General features: G+C 42.8%; 1 protein-coding gene across 1 annotated transcript in view; it reads left to right on the plus strand.

Moving 5' to 3' along the window:
• The window catches only part of myo10 (myosin X), a 271,259-nt gene extending 253,016 nt beyond the window's left edge, over positions 1–18,243 (plus strand). The window contains exons 29-41 of the mRNA XM_071362598.1: positions 4,025–4,114; positions 4,553–4,608; positions 7,013–7,155; positions 7,333–7,524; positions 9,162–9,319; positions 9,496–9,619; positions 10,050–10,347; positions 11,012–11,219; positions 11,481–11,617; positions 13,075–13,195; positions 13,413–13,904; positions 14,301–14,492; positions 14,703–18,243. Of these exons, the coding sequence (XP_071218699.1) occupies positions 4,025–4,114; positions 4,553–4,608; positions 7,013–7,155; positions 7,333–7,524; positions 9,162–9,319; positions 9,496–9,619; positions 10,050–10,347; positions 11,012–11,219; positions 11,481–11,617; positions 13,075–13,195; positions 13,413–13,904; positions 14,301–14,492; positions 14,703–14,813 (2,322 nt within the window). The 3' untranslated portion in view covers positions 14,814–18,243. The remainder of the gene's footprint in view (positions 1–4,024; positions 4,115–4,552; positions 4,609–7,012; positions 7,156–7,332; positions 7,525–9,161; positions 9,320–9,495; positions 9,620–10,049; positions 10,348–11,011; positions 11,220–11,480; positions 11,618–13,074; positions 13,196–13,412; positions 13,905–14,300; positions 14,493–14,702) is intronic.
• Positions 18,244–19,570: the final 1,327 nt, after the last annotated feature.

Raw genomic sequence — 19,570 nt, forward strand, 5'->3', positions numbered from 1 at the left:
GTATTGCCCAGCGACAGCCCCGAAACCTGAAGGATCTGGAGAAGATCTGTAGGGAGGAGTGGGCCAAAATCCCTGCTGCAGTGTGTGCAAACCTAGTCAAGAACTACAGGAAACGTATGATCTCTGTAATTGCAAACAAAGGTTTCTGTACCAAATATTAAGTTCTGCTTTTCTGATGTATCAAATACTTATGTCATGCAATAAAATGCAAATTAATTACTTAAAAATCATACAATGTGATTTTCTGGATTTTTGTTTTAGATTCCTTCTCTCACAGTTGAAGTGTACCTATGATAAAAATTACAGACCTCTACATGCTTTGTAAGTAGGAAAACCTGCAAAATCGTCAGTGTATCAAATACTTGTTCTCCCCACTGTATGTCAAGTTGATCTCTCAGAATATCCTAATGGACCTGCAGTTTTGACTTTCTCCACTTCCGCTCTGCCTTTCTGCATTTCTCTTTAATTGATTTTTTTCCTTGTTCATCCAAGTTTGAATGTGACCTTTATCAACTTTACTGGAGCATTGGCATCAATGGTTGTCCTTAATTTGCTATTAAAGTTATCAACTAAATCATCACAAGAGGAAGGCAGAATTGGTGATGGAGAATTGTTCATACACTCAATAAAATCTGCAGAAACTTCAGAGGTAAGATAGAGTAATACTGAACGCATTATTAAGAAACGCTGTGTAACAAGGTAACAAGGTAGTCAAAAATACACAGTGGTGATCAGATAAAGCAACATCAACAATAGAGGATATGTGAATAGAAAGCCCCTTGGTAATAATCAGATACAATGTATGACGGTGGTTATAAGTGGGCCCATTAACATGTTGGTTAAAGTCCATAGAGCTCAAAAGATTAATGAATTCAATGGCCTTGGAGTCAGTCTCTTTGTCAACGTGAATACAAAATTATGCCTAAAACATTGATTTTATCATAGTTCTCAAAGACAATAGGGAATTGTTCAGAGAAATCAGTAAAGAAAGTGGGGCAGTGCTGGTGACCTATACAGGGTTATGGCCAGAACTGGTAGCTGACATTTAAACAGTATAGCATGATGCTCAAAAGACCCAAAGTCACCAAAAGAAAAAATAACCTTACAGCTGAGAGCATTAGTAAAAATAGAGGCCTTTTCCACTTTTCTGATAGAGTATGAAAAGCTGTAGTCTGAAGGGGAGGCTTCAATAAGAGCAGCACTACAGTCTGATGACGGCCATGTTTCAGTGAGAAACGTCCAATCAACTTTGCGCTCAGTAATGAGGTCATTCGCGAGAAAAGGTTTATTAGGGATTGCTTTAACATTTAAAAGTGCCATATTCAATGAGTTTGGGCCACTCTGCCCCTCGGGCATCTGCCTCGAGGTAACCAATGGAATAACAACCAAATGATTAACGTAACAACCATGTTTTCTGACAGTCTCCAATCTAACAGAATTACTTGTATGAACTCACTAGAAGGTGAAGTTAAAGGAACATAAATTAGGTTTCTCACAATAACCATAGTGCCATTTCTACAGGAGTTGATATGCTTTCCAAGTCCTCTGTTGCTTATTCTGACAGGGAGGACTGGAGCACTACCAGACGCTGTCTGTCAGTCTCTAAAACAGTTTGATGTTGCTGGGACTGGAGCACTACCAGACCCTGTCTGTCAGTCTCTAAAACAGTTTGATGTTGCTGGGACTGGAGCACTACCAGACCCTGTCTGTCAGTCTCTAAAACAGTTTGATGTTGCTGGGACTGGAGAACTACCAGACCCTGTCTGTCAGTCTCTAAAACAGTTTGATGTTGCTGGGACTGGAGAACTACCAGACCCTGTCTGTCAGTCTTTAAAACAGTTTGATGTTGCTGGGACTGGAGCACTACCAGACCCTGTCTGTTAGTCTCTAAAACAGTTTGATGTTGCTGGGACTGGAGAACTACCAGACCCTGTCTGTCAGTCTCTAAAACAGTTTGATGTTGCTGGGACTGGAGCACTACCAGACCCTGTCTGTCAGTCTTTAAAACAGTTTGATGTTGCTGGGACTGGAGCACTACCAGACCCTGTCTGTCAGTCTCTAAAACAGTTTGATGTTGCTGGGACTGGAGCACTACCAGACCCTGTCTGTCAGTCTCTAAAACAGTTTGATGTTGCTGGGACTGGAGAACTACCAGACCCTGTCTTTCAGTCTCTAAAACAGTTTGATGTTGCTGGGACTGGGGCACTACCAGACCCTGTCTGTCAGTCTCTAAAACAGTTTGATGTTGCTGGGACTGGGGCACTACCAGACCCTGTCTTTCAGTCTCTAAAACAGTTTGATGTTGCTGGGACTGGGGCACTACCAGACCCTGTCTGTCAGTCTCTAAAACAGTTTGATGTTGCTGGGACTGGAGAACTACCAGACCCTGTCTGTCAGTCTGTAAAACAGTTTGATGTTGCTGGGACTGGAGAACTACCAGACCCTGTCTGTCAGTCTCTAAAACAGTTTGATGTTGCTGGGACTGGGGCACTACCAGACCCTGTCTGTCAGTCTCTAAAACAGTTTGATGTTGCTGGGACTGGGGCACTACCAGACCCTGTCTGTCAGTCTCTAAAACAGTTTGATGTTGCTGGGACTGGAGCACTACCAGACCCTGTCCGTCAGTCTCTAAAACAGTTTGATGTTGCTGGGACTGGACCACTACCAGACCCTGTCTGTCAGTCTGTAAAACAGTTTGATGTTGCTGGGAGTGGAGCACCACCAGACGCTGTCTGTCAGTCTGTAAAACAGTTTGATGTTGCTGGGACTGGAGCACTACCAGACCCTGTCTGTCAATCTCTAAAACAGTTTGATGTTGCTGGGACTGGAGCACTACCAGACCCTGTCCGTCAGTCTCTAAAACAGTTTGATGTTGCTGGGACTGGAGCACTACCAGACCCTGTCTGTCAGTCTCTAAAACAGTTTGATGTTGCTGGGACTGGAGCACTACCAGACCCTGTCTGTCAGTCTCTAAAACAGTTTGATGTTGCTGGGACTGGACCACTACCAGACCCTGTCTGTCAGTCTCTAAAACAGTTTGATGTTGCTGGGACTGGACCACTACCAGACCCTGTCTGTCAGTCTCTAAAACAGTTTGACGTTGCTGGAAATAATCCTGGAACCCCTGCGGTCAGGGTGAATCCTGTCTCTTTTAAAAAGTGCTGGTTGCTCCCACAGTAAGGCAAAGTTGTCACAAAAAGACACATTCCTGTCGTTGCAAAGTTTCTTCAGGTACTCGTTCAGGGCAAAGAGTCGGCTAAAACATAAAGCTGTTTGATAGCTGCCTCCCCATTCTTATTAAAACTAGCATCACAAGAGATAACCTTTTCTTTGAGCGCACCTGTTTATAATGCATTGTGAATTAATTTATAAGGCCTTAAAGTCTTTCATACCACTATCATAAGACTTGCTATAATCATTCATAAAGGCTTCTTTTAGCTGCTTTTATGAATTCCTTATAGCATTTTAATCGCTCATTTTCGTTTTCCATTTCAAACACGCCCCTAGTAAAAGGTGTTCGATAGGCTTGACCCCTGTGACAGACCATTAAAATAAATGTTAATCCAGCGCAGACAAGATTTACAGTTCTTTGTTCCGCTGTTGTAGGCTGACACTCTTCGGTGGTAGTTAGCCCAACGGCTAAGGAGTTGGACCTGTGGCCAAAAGGTGGCCGTTTCGAATCCCAGACCGGGTGCTGGACAAGGGGCGGAATTGATCTGGCAACTGGAGGGCTGCTGGGTTTATATCCTCAAGACATTCCCATATTGGGCCTTTGAGCAAGGCGCTTAACCCCACAACATGCTCTCCATTCAGGGGTGCTGCACTGCAGCTTTACCCTGTGCTCGTCTCAACTGTATGTGTGACGTGTGCTGCCTGGAGGGGTGAGAACGGAGCAGAAGACACATTTCTGTTGTTCTCTGTAACTAATGGACAATAAATATGTATTGTATTGTTGTTGTATTGTTCCTGTGTGTAGTTTCTGTGGTTCCTATTGGCTGACACTCTTCTCTGTGTTTTCAGTCAGTGGTTCAGTGTGCTCAGCCAGGTGCACACCTCCACAGAGCAAGAGATCAGGGAGATGCACGACGAACAAGCCAACCCCCAGAATGCAGTGGTGAGTACTACAGGAAGCAGAGGAGGATGATGGGCAATAGAGTTCAATACGGGAGCTTTGGTTATACAGTATGTAAAGGGAAAGCTGGGTATACAGAATGCTGGAAAACATTGTGAGCAGATGGGGGGATGGTTTTTGGGGGATGGCGTCTGATTCAGAACAGGTAATTATTACGATCCCCAAATAGCTGTTGCTGAGGCAGTGGCTACTTTTCCTGGGGGGGGGGTCTGTGTGTGTGTGTACGTGTGCGTGTATTTGTGCGTGTGTGTGTGGATGTGGGGAAATAATGAGAGCCTAGGGAGTTGGAAGAAGGTCAAACTCACATCAGACCCCCAGTCACACTGAACCGTATCTTTTGTGTAAAGTGACTTTGTGCTCTGACTGGTAGTTGAAGGACATCTATTCTCTCTCTTATAAAGGCTTTCTCTCTCTCCTCAGGGAACCCTCGATGTTGGCTTGATCGATTCAGTCTGCGCGTCAGACAACCCTGAACGGTAAGATTCACGTTACACCAACAGTGGGGTCCAAAATGATGGACACCCTTGATAAAGATGAAGAAAAATGACTGTATAAAATAAATAGTTCAAATACTGAGCTACATTGTATAAAAAAATGGAAATTATATTATTTTATACTGAAACAATTGCTCAGAGAAGGAGATTTGTTGAACAAGTAGTACTTTTTTTCTCAAAAAGATAGGGGTCGAAATTATTGACACCCCAGTTTGCAATACCTCACCTTGCGAGGATTTTTTTTAAAAAGCTTCAAACTTTGCACCCATTAAAACGTAGAAATGGTTAAATCCCCATGGATTGAGGAGGAATTGAAAAATTATATGGTTGAAAGGGACGAGGCAAAAGGAATGACAAATAAGTCTGGCTGCCAACTGATTGGCAAACGCACTGCAAATTGAGAAATCATTTGACTAAACTGAATAAAAAGAAGAAGAAGCTATACTATGAAACAAAGATAAATTATATAAAGAATAATAGTAAAAAGCTTTGGAGCACCTTAAATGACATTTTGGGCAAAAAGGCAATCTCGGCTCCATCATTCATTGAACCAGTTGGCTCATTCATCACAAAACCGACTGATATTGTAAATGACTTGAATGATTTTTTGGGAAGATTAGCAAACTTAGGCGTGACATGCCAGCAACAAACGCTGACATTACACATCCAAGTATAACTGATCGAATAATGAAAGACAAGCATTGTAGTTTTGAATTCTGTTAAAAACTTATTGTTGTCTAATCAACAATGACAAGCCACCGGGGTCTGACAACTTGGATGGAAAATTACTGAGGATAATAGTGGATGAAATTGTCACTCCTATTGGCCATATCTTCAATTTGAGCTTACTAGAAAGTGTGCCCCCTCAGGCCTGGAGGGAAGCTAAATTAATTCCTCTATCCAAGAATAGTAAAGCCCCCTTTACTGGCTCAAATAGCCGACCAATCAGCCTGTTACCAACCCTTAGTAAACTTTTGAAAAATGTGTTTGACCAGATACAATGCTATTTTACAGTAAACAAATTGACAACAGACTTTCAGCACGCTTATAGGGAAGGACATTCAACATACACACCACTTAGATAAATAACTGATTATTGGCTGAGAGAAATTGATGATAAAAGGTTGTGGGGGCTGTTTTGTTAGACTTCACCGCGGCTTTTGACATTATCGATCATAGTCTGCTGCTGGAAAAACGTATGTGTTATGGCTTTACACCCCCTGCTATATTGTGGATAAAGAGTTACCTGTCTAACAGAACACAGAGGGTGTTAGGGTCTATGTATGCTGATGACTCAACACTATACACGTCAGCTACTACATCGAGTGAAATCACTGCAACACTTAACAAAGAGCTGCAGTTAGTTTCAGAATGGGTTTCAAAGAATAAATTAGTCCTAAAATTTCACTTAATCCTAAACCTCAACTAAGTCTTGCAATAAATACTGTTGAAATTAAGCAAGTTGAGGTGACTGGATTGTACCTTGTCATGGTCAAAACATGTTGATATAACAGTAGCTAAGATGGGGAGAAGTCTTCCATCATAAAGCGATGCTCTTCCTTTTTAACAGCACTATCAACAAGGCAGGTCCTACGTCTTACCTGTACTACTGTTCAGTCGTGTGGTCAGGTGCCACAAAGAGGGACTTTGAAAAATGAATTGTCTCAGAACAGGGCAGCACGGCTGGCCCTTAAATGTACACGGAGAGCTAACATTAATAATATGCATGTCAATCTCTCGTGGCTCAATGTGGAGGAGAGACTGACTTCATCACTACTTGTTTTTGTACGAAGTGTTGACATGCTGAATGCATCGAGGCGTCTGTTTGAAACTACTAGCTCGGACACCCATGCATACCCCACAAGACATGCCACCAAAGGTCTCTTCATAGTCCCCAAGTCCAGAACAGACTATGGGGGGCACATAGTACTACATAGAGCCATGGCTACATTGAACTCTATTCCACATCAGGTAACTGATGCAAGCAGTAAAATCTGATTTAAAAAGCAGATAAAAATACACCTTATGGAACCGCGGGGACTGTGAAGCGACACACACACAGGCACAGACACACGCTTACACATACACATGATAAGACACGCACTCTACACACACGTACACATGGATGTGGTATTGTAGATACTGTATGTGATAGTAGAGTAGTGGCCTGAAGGGAGCACACTTAATGTGTTGTGAAAAGTGTTATGAAATGTAATGTCATGTAATATTTGTTATTGTCTAAAACGGTCTTAATGTTGCTGGACCTCAGGAAGAGTAACTGGCTCGGCAGCAGCTAATGAGGATCCTTAATAAATACAAATACAAAGACACATTCAAATATACATAGTTGAACTAAATCTACAACTTCACTCCTCTTCCTTCCCAGGACCAACTCCTTTGTGATGATCACAGCTAACAGGGTGTTACACTGCAATGCCGACACCCCTGAAGAGATGCACCACTGGATAACGTTGCTGCAACGTTCCAAAGGAGACACGCGGGTGGAAGGGCAGGAGTTCATCATCAGAGGTCAGACCTTGTTACGTGACATTAAACGCCAGAGGTCTGACATTATATCATGATATTATGTTACAGCGTATCTGACCAGATCGTTATATTATATTATGCCACAACTTTAGGGATACATTTCAGTTGGTATTTGATTTTGATTGAGTTGTAAAACGGTGCAAATATCTGCCTCGTTAGGCTGGCTCCACAAGGAGATGAAGAACAGCAGCAGAGCCTCTCTGAAGCTGAAGAAGCGCTGGTTCCTGCTTACCCACAACTCCCTGGACTACTATAAAAGCTCGGAGCGCAACACCCTCAAGCTGGGCACCCTGGTGCTCAATAGCCTGTGCTCAGTGGTGCAGCCTGACGAGAAGGTCTTCAAGGAGACAGGTAAGAACTGGATTAGCCACATATACCTTTTTCATGCTACTGAGCTGAGCCGAGCTGTATTGTACTTTGCTGGCTTGATAACACACCCAGGTGATACCCTTTTCACACTACTGAGCTGAGCCGAGTCAAGCCAAGCTGCGCTGTGCTGGCTTAGTTACGCATTTCATCATAGTTGTGCGAACCTCGCTTGAAAGGACTATGTGAAAACAGAATATCCGAGGCAGGACAGTACGATTCGTGTAAGAATGAGTGAAAGATAGCTTAATAAAACTGATCAGGGATGGGTGGGAGGTAACACAATGTGAGAGGAGGGTAACCGTTGACCAATTTGTTTTACACGGGTTTGTCTTCTTGGTCTTGATATTTTAAGCTTTGATGTTGGTAAGGGAAGATGGTACGGATGTTAAGACGAAAGTGGGATGGATGTTTTCTGGGAAATAAACCATATAAAGAATACATATCTAATTCAGTACAGCAATATAAGGAATAAGTAGATACTCAAGAACAAATGCCTATATAAGAGGATACGGCTAGGCTATGGCTAACAAACTAGGCAATGGTAAGTAAAACGCTGGTTTCCTGTTTTACCCGATAATAAATTGCACACACCTGGTGTCCCATGTCTAGATCAGTCCCTGATTATAGGGGGACAATGAGAAATGCAGTGGAACTGGCTTTCAGGTCCAGAGTTGAGTTTGAGGGCTCTGAACCTGATCAGATACATATGTAAAAGGAAAGAGGACACACTTAATCAATTGCGCATCAAAGGAGAAACAGGAAATAAACTTCAGGTATGTAAGGAAGGAATCTAACCAAAACACTTCTCCAAACACTTCGCTCAGTCCATGAGGTAGCCACACTGATCAGGATGTAGATGTGCTGAGGGAGGAAGTCCCGTCCCTGCAGTGCCTTTTTCTTCTGGCTTGTGTTTTATTTTATTTTGTATTACAAATGCTTGGAGAGTCTGGAAGTGGGTGGGAAATTTTCCAAAATTTTCCAAAACACATTCATAAATGGCAAAAAAAGACATAAAAAACAACATAAAAAACAAGGTTTTGAAGTGTTTGTCCTTTAGCTAGGAGACACAAGAATGCTCGTATTTAGTTTTTTGTTATTTTTACACATTTGACCACTTTCTTGGTAAGCACAAAACTGCCTTCGTACATTTTCACAGACCTAAAAAGTGGTCTCCTGGTGTGGTTTAAGCATTGTTGTGGACTTCCAATGTTGCTGTGTGATTGAGAGCAAAAAACTGAAAAAAAATGAAAACATTTGTAAAATAGAAACTTAGAAAAACAAAACTGAGAGAACTGAATTTGGGGAAAAACTAAACAAATATTTTTTTTATAACGAAAACAGATTTATGTAAATGTATAGTCTACGTACAATCAGGAGATCATACTTAAGATACCCTTACTTCATTTTTCTGTTTAACTAAAAATCATATTTTTTTCTGTTTTAATAAAATACAAAGACAGGTTTAATGTTAAAAATGATTCATGTTGATCTTACTTAGAAAATAGTCCTGCTCATATAGCCCTGGATCTAGATGATATCCAAAACAACTGAGACTGAATTCATAAATTTTCAGTAAATATAATTGTAATTTTAAATCCTCCACTCTTTTCGTTTCCCAGGTTACTGGAACGTCACAGTTTACGGCCGGAAGCACTCGTACCGTCTCTACACCAAGCTCCTGAACGAGTCCACGCGCTGGGCCAGCGCCATGCAGAACGTCATCGACACCAAGGCCCCCATCAACACCCCCACCCAGAAGCTCATCCAAGACATCAAGGTTTTTCAATCATTTTGAAATAAAAGTTCATGAAAAAACTAAGTCACTCTGGAAACATGACAGCCATGATTATGTGTATTTAAATAATAGTGATAGATTTATTTGCGAGAAATAATTAGATTGAATCGTCCTTTACTCCTCTCCGATGTGATTCTCATGTCATTCTGTATCCATAGGAGAACTGTCTGAACTCTGAGGTGGTGGAGCAAATCTATAAGAGGAACCCCATCCTGCGCTACAGTCACCACCCGCTCCACTCGCCACTGCTGCCCCTGCCCTACGGAGACATCCACATCAGCTGTAAGATCGCATGCTCCTTTCATTATGCACCCGCTCCCTCCCTCAACAACATCACCAACTGATAGCAACCTCTTTCTTTCCCTCTACATGCACACACATGTATCTATCTATCTATCTCTCACACACACACACACACACACACACACACACACACACACACACACACACACACACACACACACACACACACACACACACACACACACACACACACACACACACACACACTTTTTATTTCTCTCTCTCTCGCTCTCTCTCTCACTTTTCACCAACTGACAGTAACCTCTTCCCTCTCCCCTAAACAGCGTTGAAAAACTAGGGCCACACACACACACACACACACACACTATAATATTAGACAGGTCCTGTTTTGAAAATATTGAGTTAATATCTATAATCGTCCCTTACCTACCCCTTTTCCCCTCTGCAGCCCTGAGGAACAAGGGCTACACGACGCTCCAGGACGAGGCGCTCAAGATGTTCAACTCGCTGCAGCACCTGGAGGGTGTTACCGACCCCGTGACCATCATCCAGGGTGTGCTGCAGACGGGCCAGGAGCTGAGGCCCCTGAGGGATGAGCTCTACTGCCAGCTGGTCAAGCAGACCACTCGCCCCCCACAGCCCTGCAGCCCTGGGAACCTGTGCAGCTGGAGGATCCTGGCATGCATGTGCTGCACGTTCATGCCATCGCGCGGAATCCTCAAGTACCTCAAGTTCCACTTCAAGAGGTGAGAGGGCCCAGTGTTGTAGCAAATATGAGATTTGGTCCGTCTTGATTTTTGTTGAACGACACATAAGAAGGATCAGAGTGTTGTGGGCCACACATGTTGGGTATTTTTGATAGCCGATTGTAAAACACTTTGCATAAAACCATCTGCTAAATGAGCAGTGGCACTTTATATGAAGGGGGTAACACCTTATTGGAACACGTCATAACACCTTTATGAGTGTTGCAATACTATTCATAACACCTTTATGAGTGTTGCAATACTATTCATAACACCCGTCATAACACATTTATTTATCATCAATCATAAAACATTTTTAAATAAAAGTCCCTTCGAATAGCTCTTTAGTCATCAGTATAACGGAAATTCATGTTTTTACAGTCACCGTACCCAACCTCCTGACACACTATTTACGCACCAGTCTGAGTGCACCGGCTATGTTATGTATACCCCCTTCATATAAAGTGTTACCAAATGACCACGTCACATTCATAGACGTAAAATATGGTGTTAGCTAGCAGGTCATGGAGAATTCACATCTGGTGAAGCGCATCCTGAAATGTTATTTCCAGGTCATGAAAGTAAAGCTTCATTAGTAACGCAGAGCCTTAAAACTCAACAAAGGCACCAGCATAACAGGGCTCCCCCTCTGTTTCTCCTCCAGGACTCGGGAGCTCTTCCCGGGCATGGAGATAGAACGCTACGCCTCATTCGGCCTGGATTCCCTGAAGAAGACGCGTGGCCGGGAGTACGTACCCTCCCAGGAGGAGATCCGGGCAGTGGTGGCGCGCCAGGATATGACCACCACGGTGCACTGCCATGGCGGAGGCTCCTGCAAAATCACCATCAACTCTCACACCACCGCCGGAGAGGTGAGAGCCGGGGAGGGAAACAAGTTGGGAGTTTAGGGTGGCGGTGATCCAAAGGCAATGTTAATGGGTAACGGACTGAAATAACCTTAAACAAAATCAAACCATATCTGTCTACAGTGTGCTGTGTACGGGAGGTAAGTGAGCTGAAGATAACCACCGTAAAATGCAAAAAGTTTACTTTTTTGTCCCATTTTTGTTACTTTGACTCATTTGTTTTATTGCTTACTTCACAGTTGATAACTGTGTGTGTGTGTCCCCCAGGTGGTGGAGAAGCTAATACGGGGCTTGGCCATGGAGGACAGCAGGAACATGTTTGCCCTGTTTGAGCACAATGACACCACTGACAAAGCCATTGAGAGCCGCACAGTGGTGGCTGACGTCCTTGCCAAGTTTGAAAAGTACGTTTGTGTGATTAAAGTGTGTGTGTGTCAGTGACGTGCGGTGGCTGAGTAGGCACAGGCTATTATCAAAGCCAGATTTACTCAATAATAAACCTTGATGAAGCCCAAGTTTACCATACAACAGATAGCTCCAACAATAAATCTACATTGAAATAAAAGGCCGAAATCAAAAATATGACATACTTTATCAAGGTAAATAAAGCAAACTCGACCAAACAATGGCGAAAATGAGAAAAGTAAGCTACAAAGGAAGATATTTTATACCGGTAGCTGAGGATTCAGCACTGATGATTGGATAGCGCTGGGGCAGGTTAACTCTGTGGTGCTCAATGGACAGCATCTTTGTCACGCCGGCTATAATTCTTTCCGCTTGTGGACAAGCCAGGAGACGGTTTGTGGGCACAGGTCATTTCACACACACTGATTACGTTTTACAAGTTTGAATACACCAATAAACCGTTATTCTCATGTTCATTCAACAGTAGCCTAACCCGCAAATTGCAAAAGAAAATGCATTTAGTCCTACCTTTACTTGTAAATTAGGTCCATTCGTCTGTCCTTACATCACTGACTGCTTCAATCAAATCCTTCTGTATTCTGTTTGATATAGTCCTTGATATAGACACCCAAGTGTCTGCGTTCATCATTACCCCAAAAATACTAACTCTTGTTTCCCTAAACATGTTGCTCTCTCTAATAAGGTCCTTCTTCAAAATCTCACGGTTTGCCTTTATGCTACCTTTGATTGTGCATGGTGACATGTTGTTTTTCGCTGCTCATTTAACGGCAGATCGATCCGTGATCTGATGTTAGATGTGCGATGCAGATTCTTCGTGTTTGATGAGGTCATCAGGTTGTTGAGGTCGCAGTAGCAGCCTTCTGTTGTACCCTGTTGAAAAGCTGAAACAGCAGAGGCAGCTATAGGTAGCGCAGCCATTCTAAATGATCAGATCATTTTCTGTCCTTTCGTCTGATACCACTTCTCTGTTATGACGTAGCCTACACCAACTTGGAATTTCTTTTAGGTGCTGTATAGTGTCCATTTTGTCCGGTTGTTTTTGCTCACTGGCTAGCTTTTAGACACGCCCAAATAATGTTTAAGCTTTAAAGACAATACGAATGCGCAACATATGAACTCTGCTCAATGCAACAGGTGAAGCTAGTATAAACAGCAAGGCCTATGCATTGAGTGGAGTAAGGAAGGGCTGCGCATGTCAACGATTTGACTAGATGGGAAGGTAGGAACAGATCAACGAGAGATTTGGATGTAGTAAAAAAAAAAACATTGAGAAAAAACATTAGATAACCAAAAGAGATGGCAATTATTTATTTATTTTTTATTTCATTTAACACCTATTTTATTAGCCTACCCTGACTGCCCTTAACTGGTGTGAGAATGTGTTGTGTGTGTGAGTCTGTGAACAGTACTAGTAACACTCACTCATCTTTTCCAGGCTCTCTGCAAGTCAAGATGAGACCCAGACAGGCTGGAAGTTCTATTTTAAGCTTTACTGCTTCTTAGACACAGATAATGTACCCAAGGACTGTGTCGAGTTTGCCTTCATGTTTGAGCAGGTATGAACCAGCGAAAAAAAACATCCATCCACACTGTTTCTGTCTGTCGGTCGGTCTACAGACTTTCAATTATCAAGATCCGTACTTGTTGTGTTGGCTGTGTGTCTGCCAGTCTAAACGTTAATCCGATGATAACAGCTTGTCAAAGACAATCTCTTTCACTTTCCCCCCCTCTTTTTCCTCTTTCCTCCTCTCTCTTTCTCTTGTCCTCCTCCAGGCCCATGAGGCGGTGATCAGAGGCCATTACCCAGCCCCGGAGGAGACCCTCCAGTTCCTGGCTGCCCTGAGACTACAATACCTCCTCGGAGACTACAACCCCCAAGCTACCGTGCCCGAAATGTCTCAGGTGTTCCCTATGACTCGGTTGCGTGCCCGCGTCCAAAATTCCGCCAAGACTTTCTCCCCGGCCACTGGTTTGGGCATGGGGTCAGTGGTGGACCGTTCCGATGGAACCTCGGAGAAGAAACGCTCCAGCTTCCTGGAGGGAACGCTAAGGCGTAGTTTCAGGAGCGGCTCAATGAGCCGCCAGAAGTTGGAGGAGGAGAACACGCTCGAGGCCTGGATGAGGGAAGAGATAGCGGCAGCACGAACCAGCCTGGTGGACAAGTGGAAGAAGCTGCAGGGGATGAACCAGGAGCTGGCCATGGTGAAGTACATGGCACTGGTCAAAGAGTGGCCCGGCTACGGATCCACGCTCTTCGAAGTGGAGGTGAGTGGCCCTTACCAAATAGTGGTTTACATTTCAATTTTAGCACAGGGTTTCTTAAGCCGTTTCGTCTGGGACCCTCAGTCATTTTTGGTTCTACTCTACCACTATCACACCTAGTGTTCATTAGGGCACGCAATGGAAAATTTTAAATAAAAAAAAATCCGGAAAACTAATTGATTTGTATTTCCCTGTTGATTCAGTCCGTTTTCTTACATTTAGTCCCTTGTGATCACAATCCTGATGCAAGGGCTTGATGAGGATGCATAGTGTTGGACTGAAACCAAAAAATAACGCCCAGATCCGGACCGAAATGGAAAACTCTATAAGTGAATCTATCACCATCGTTGACCCATTTCTCCTACTCATACCATGTCTCCTTCTTGTCTCCTTTCCTAGTCCTGTGACGGGGCCTTCCCAGTGGAGCTGTGGCTGGGGGTGAGCAGGGAGGCCATCTCGGTGTATAAGCGTGGCGAACCCTGGCCCCTGGAGGTCTTCCCCTATGAGCTCATCCTTTCTTTTGGGGCCCCACTGCCAAATGCCTACAAAATAGCCGTGGAGGGCCGCGAACTGCTCTTCGAGACCAGTCTGGTATGTTAAGCCACCCATGATCCCATTTGTGCATTATATATGCTGTTATAAGGAGCCATGGTGGTAATGGAATGTTTTTTAATGCAATGTAATAATGGTACACGGTATTATAATTATACGTCCATAGAAAGTGTTGCAAACCATTTTCTGTTATACAGCGACTGTGTCAACTGTAAGGTCCTAACCGCGCCTCCTTCACTCTTTCCCCAGGTTATGGACATTGCCAAGCTGATGAAAGCATACATTAGCATGATCGTAAAAAAGCGCTACAGCAACTCTGCATCCATCAGCAGCTACGGTAGCCAGTGTAGCAACTGGTGAGGTGTCGTCCAAGACCTTTCACCTTTCATCACTTAGCAGAGGGCTGGGGGAGGTTGAGTCCTGCGACAGCCTTGTCAGGACACCTTTCCCTCAATGTTTTGGAGAAACGTGATTTTGAACACTCTGGGCCAGACTGACTTTCTCATGGCTCTTATTGCTAACCAGCTAGCTTTGTCTTTCTTATGCTAAGATGCTAACGTGCTACCATGACAAGGGCTTTTGTTACAGGGTGAGACTCGTGTTACTGGGGTGGTTCCTATGAGTGTGCGGAGTTGGGGCATGGCCAGTCAGAATCTATAAGGGCTCAAGGTAGAAGTTGTCCCTAACCACAGATCGAGGATCAGATTACCCAACCCCAGATTTAAAAAAAATCTGACCCTGGACCAGCGGTTAGGAGAAACTTCTACCAACTCATGAGTACCATGTTTGGTTCTTCTAATGGATGAAACCTCAATTGGACGCCCACTTCTAAGCTTTGGGATACTCGGGGCCTGCCGATTGTTAAGGAAGCATCTCTTTTATTATCAATAAATTGAAATATGCAACTCAATACTCAAATGATTTTCAAGTGGCATTTTTAAATATATAATGATTGTTGAAAGGGGAGCATTGACAGTGATTAAAGGGTTAAAAGTGCTTGAAATAAACCCTTAAAATAGCAGACTGCTTAGCGGCACCCCATCCTTACAGACGGTAAATCGTTGGAAATTAATTATTTGATTTAATGAAAATTTCCCCCTCCTACAAATCAAACATTTGTTCGGCTTTCTGGGTATACCAATTTTCTCAACTCAAGTTGTGTCATCTAACATGTCCAAGCAGGAATGCATGATAAATAGATTTTGATGTGAAATAGGCATACCTAAACCAGTGAGTGATTGGCATGAATTTTGGATTGACAATTAGGCTATTGTTGCTAGAATATTACTATCAAAATAGGGCTTCAGAATTGCAGATTTATTTTGTTTAATAGAGAAAAATGTACTTTTGTACAAATAAGCTATCACACTTGGGGCTAATCACTGAGGAAGGGGAAACTCGAAACCAAAACTACAATAGTAGCCTACGGTTTCTTCTTGCGATTGGATTTTTAAATGCTCCACAATTATTGCATTCTTCTCTTCCCTTGTGTCCATCTAGACTACTCGGAGCACACAGGGAGAAACGGGGCAAGGCAAACACTTTCATGCAGGAATCAATATTGTACTGTTTGACCAAATCAGAGTTTCAGCTGCCCCGAAAATATAAAGTTTTGCGTGAAGTGACCTGCTAAAATGTGTAGTTTGCATGGACGCGACCACTTCAAAGTGTGGAAGTGGATTTTCCACCTCTCCAGTGTGTCTACAAAGGACTATGTTTCAGGCCTAGTACTTATTTGACTCATTATATACCTCGCTTTATTTGACAGCATTATTTGAAAGGATTTTAGGCCTAGTGCTTATTTGACTCGTGCTTATTTAACTCATTATATACCTCACTTTTAAGAGTTGGGGGAAAACAGGGCAGCGGGTCACCATGAGATACTGTTGAAGATTTTACCCACTGCCTGCCATAGACTATAAGCGTAGCAGTGCAGCTTATACTGTACTGCATGTTGCAAATGTAATATTACTATTGTGAGGCCTAATTGCCATGGTAATTAGGAATGTCCAGTCAATTATTATGGCCCACAAATGTACATCTTAACTTACATCAAATGCTTTATGACAGCATCATCTCCCATAGCGGTGCCAATCCAAACCAAAAAAAAAAGAAAATATTCAAAAGCGAAAGGGCACAATTTATTCAGATCCGCTTCAGCCGACATTTGCATATCGGTTGTTTTGGCTATGTCGGAGCTAGAACCACATCAAATCCACAAGTAGCTCTGTGCGGTAGGCTATTGTGGAAATTGCCATTGGATGGACCTAGTCACATTAGTAATAATCCCATGCAGCCTCTACACCTCGATTAGGCTGATACAAATCCTTATTGTGGCTTGACAGCTCTTAATGTAGTTACACCTCAGACACCGCCAAAACACCAGCTATGCAGGTGTCAACTGAAGCAGATCTGATTGAATCCTAGCCTGAGAGCTCCTTTGAATCAGATCCGATTTAGCCGACATCTGCATAGCGGCTGTTTTTGCTGTGTCGGAGGTGGCACCGCATTAGAGCTGTCAAATAAAGAATTGGATCCCAGCATTACTCCTAAAGCGTACATCGCCAGTTGCTGCAGAGTCGCATGAACAGAAATCCCATCTGCATCTGTGTTTACAAGTTCGAACACTGGAATGTGAGATGTAATCTACACCTCAAATAGGATGATAGAAATCCTCATTCGTTTTAATGATTTTTCAATTTGAGGGTAATCAGTTCTATATAACCTACACATTCTCGTTCGGAACTTCTAACATGAGTGGGGCGGGTGTGGCTTCATGACAATGATCGCAAGAGCAGCTGCTTACCGATTTATGGCTCCAATGCAGTTGCACCTCCAACACCGCCACTATGTGGATGTCTGCTATTGCCGGTTAACACTTAATCTGATTGAACATACTGTAGGTCGTAGTTAGTTTGAAGTCCTCCTTTTTATTTAGAAGACTTTTGCCTAGTGAGCTTTGCAGCCCAAAGGACACTTACCTGATGGGCTAGTAAGGGAAGGGACTTAACTTTCTAACTAGGGACCTAAGAGTTCTTTACGCCTCCTGCGGACTGGGCGAGAAGTAGATCGTCTGCGTCTGGGCATGATTATTGCTATACCCACTGAGTAGCTGAACCCATGCTTTTATAGGCTTTGCCTTGGGAGTGAAATTACTTCGTAATGGCATTGACATGATGCCATAGCAACAGTGCCATTCCAAACACAAAAATCTGGAAACAAGACAAAAATTCTGAAAATTTGCACAAAATGTTATTAGACCCTCCCGCAGCTTAGAAAGCTTAGTGTATTATAATATAGATAGGGCAGCTTGGTCCAAAAATAATCACGTCTACTTTAAACATCTGGACCAAAAACACATGGCAGTACATACTCAAAGATCTCCAGCTTGGAAGGTGCTTCATTATTTCCCTCTACCAGCAAAGTTCTCGTAAAGTTCCTGCAAGGTTGCTTTAACATAAGCGACACTCCACAGCATTTCACTGGAACTCCGCGGGCGGTAGCTCCACCCAAAGATATGCAGGATTCTTACTCAGTGCCTTGTTGTATATTATGTACTCGTGTCCTTTTTCAATGGATTTGGTTTCAAACGTCTATAAAATGATCTCTAACTGAACCACAAAGAAATATATGAGAGAACCATGTTATTTTTCTCCCAAAGTCAATTACAAAGCATACATATAACAACAGTATACAATACTGGTCTCGGTCGGTGTATCTTTTTTTCCCATTTGTATTAGCTGTGTTATGTATTAAAGGATGATTCTAGCAAGAAATGAATACCTATTTACTCAGGTGTCTGTGTTTTGAGTTATTTTATGTGTATTTTATGTTCCCCCGTATTTTAGCAGTATTTAGGATAAGAGGAAACAATCTGAATAACTTGTAATCAGACAAAGAAATGACACAACATAAATTGATTCACTCTCCTCATCTCTGCACTGTGATAGCTGATGTGTGAGCTGTCTGGTGCATAATGGCTACCATGGCATCACCCAGGTGGTTACGACATATTGCTCATGGATGTAGTGTTTCCCCCGTACAACGTTAATGAAGTGCTTCGAGCATCGAGGAAATTTGTATATAAATCCAACCAACCAATAACGTAAAACAAAATTGTAAGACTAAAAAATCTGGTAGTTAAAGACCAGATACTACATATGTAAACCACCCAAAGTGCATTTGTTTGCTATTTCTGTACTTAATGAGCAGAATGCAGTGCTTATTCCTAAACACATGCTCAACCTTGAGCAGAATCCCATCTCTAACATACTAGAAACAGTATTTATCAATGACCATTCAACAAAAGGTTTGTAGAAAAACACGTATCACCTTTGACCTGGAAATTAAGTGAGAGAGAAACTTTAAGAAAAATAAATTCCAGGAGTGGAATTTTCCTAGATGAAAAATAACCATGAATCGTCAATCAGATGCAAAGATGTATCTTCTCTACAGCCTCTTCTTGATATGTAGACTACTCATAGCTTACTCAGAGCTTTCCACCCAATGAGAAGAACTCTATACATAAACACATTTTTAACCAAACCTATTCTAGTATATAAAAAAAACAATCACAGTCTAAGTCATCAAAAGCATGTCAAAATATGTGCTTAAAAGGAGTGTGCACGTGCGGCTATTCTGTGTTGAGCGGTTAACAAAGAAATAAGTACTCCTATATGCTTAATTGCCGCTTATATTCCACTAATGGACTGGATGGTTCTTGAACTTCATTTACATGGAAGAATGTGCCTCAAATGATCAATATACACTACATGACCAAAAGTATGTGGACACCTGCTTGCCGAACATCTCATTCCATATCAGCGGCATTAATATGGAGTTTGAAGATATCACTTTGTTGATATAATTGCCTCCACTCTTCTGGAAAGGCTTTCCACTAGATGTTGCCAGATAAGACCAGTGGGCTGCCGGCCAGATAGTAACAGTCAGCCTGCCATATAGTACTAGTCGTTCAGCCACATTGGACCAGTCGACTAGGTCCCCCAGGCCAGACAGGTAGGTCTGGCCGGCCACACATAGCCTACAAGCCACTGATGCAGACCTTTGGAACATATACAGTGGGGAGAACAAGTATTTGATACACTGCCGATTTTGCA

This window comes from Salvelinus alpinus, chromosome 23 (assembly GCF_045679555.1).
Source record: "Salvelinus alpinus chromosome 23, SLU_Salpinus.1, whole genome shotgun sequence".
In the NCBI taxonomy this organism is placed as follows: domain Eukaryota; kingdom Metazoa; phylum Chordata; class Actinopteri; order Salmoniformes; family Salmonidae; genus Salvelinus; species Salvelinus alpinus.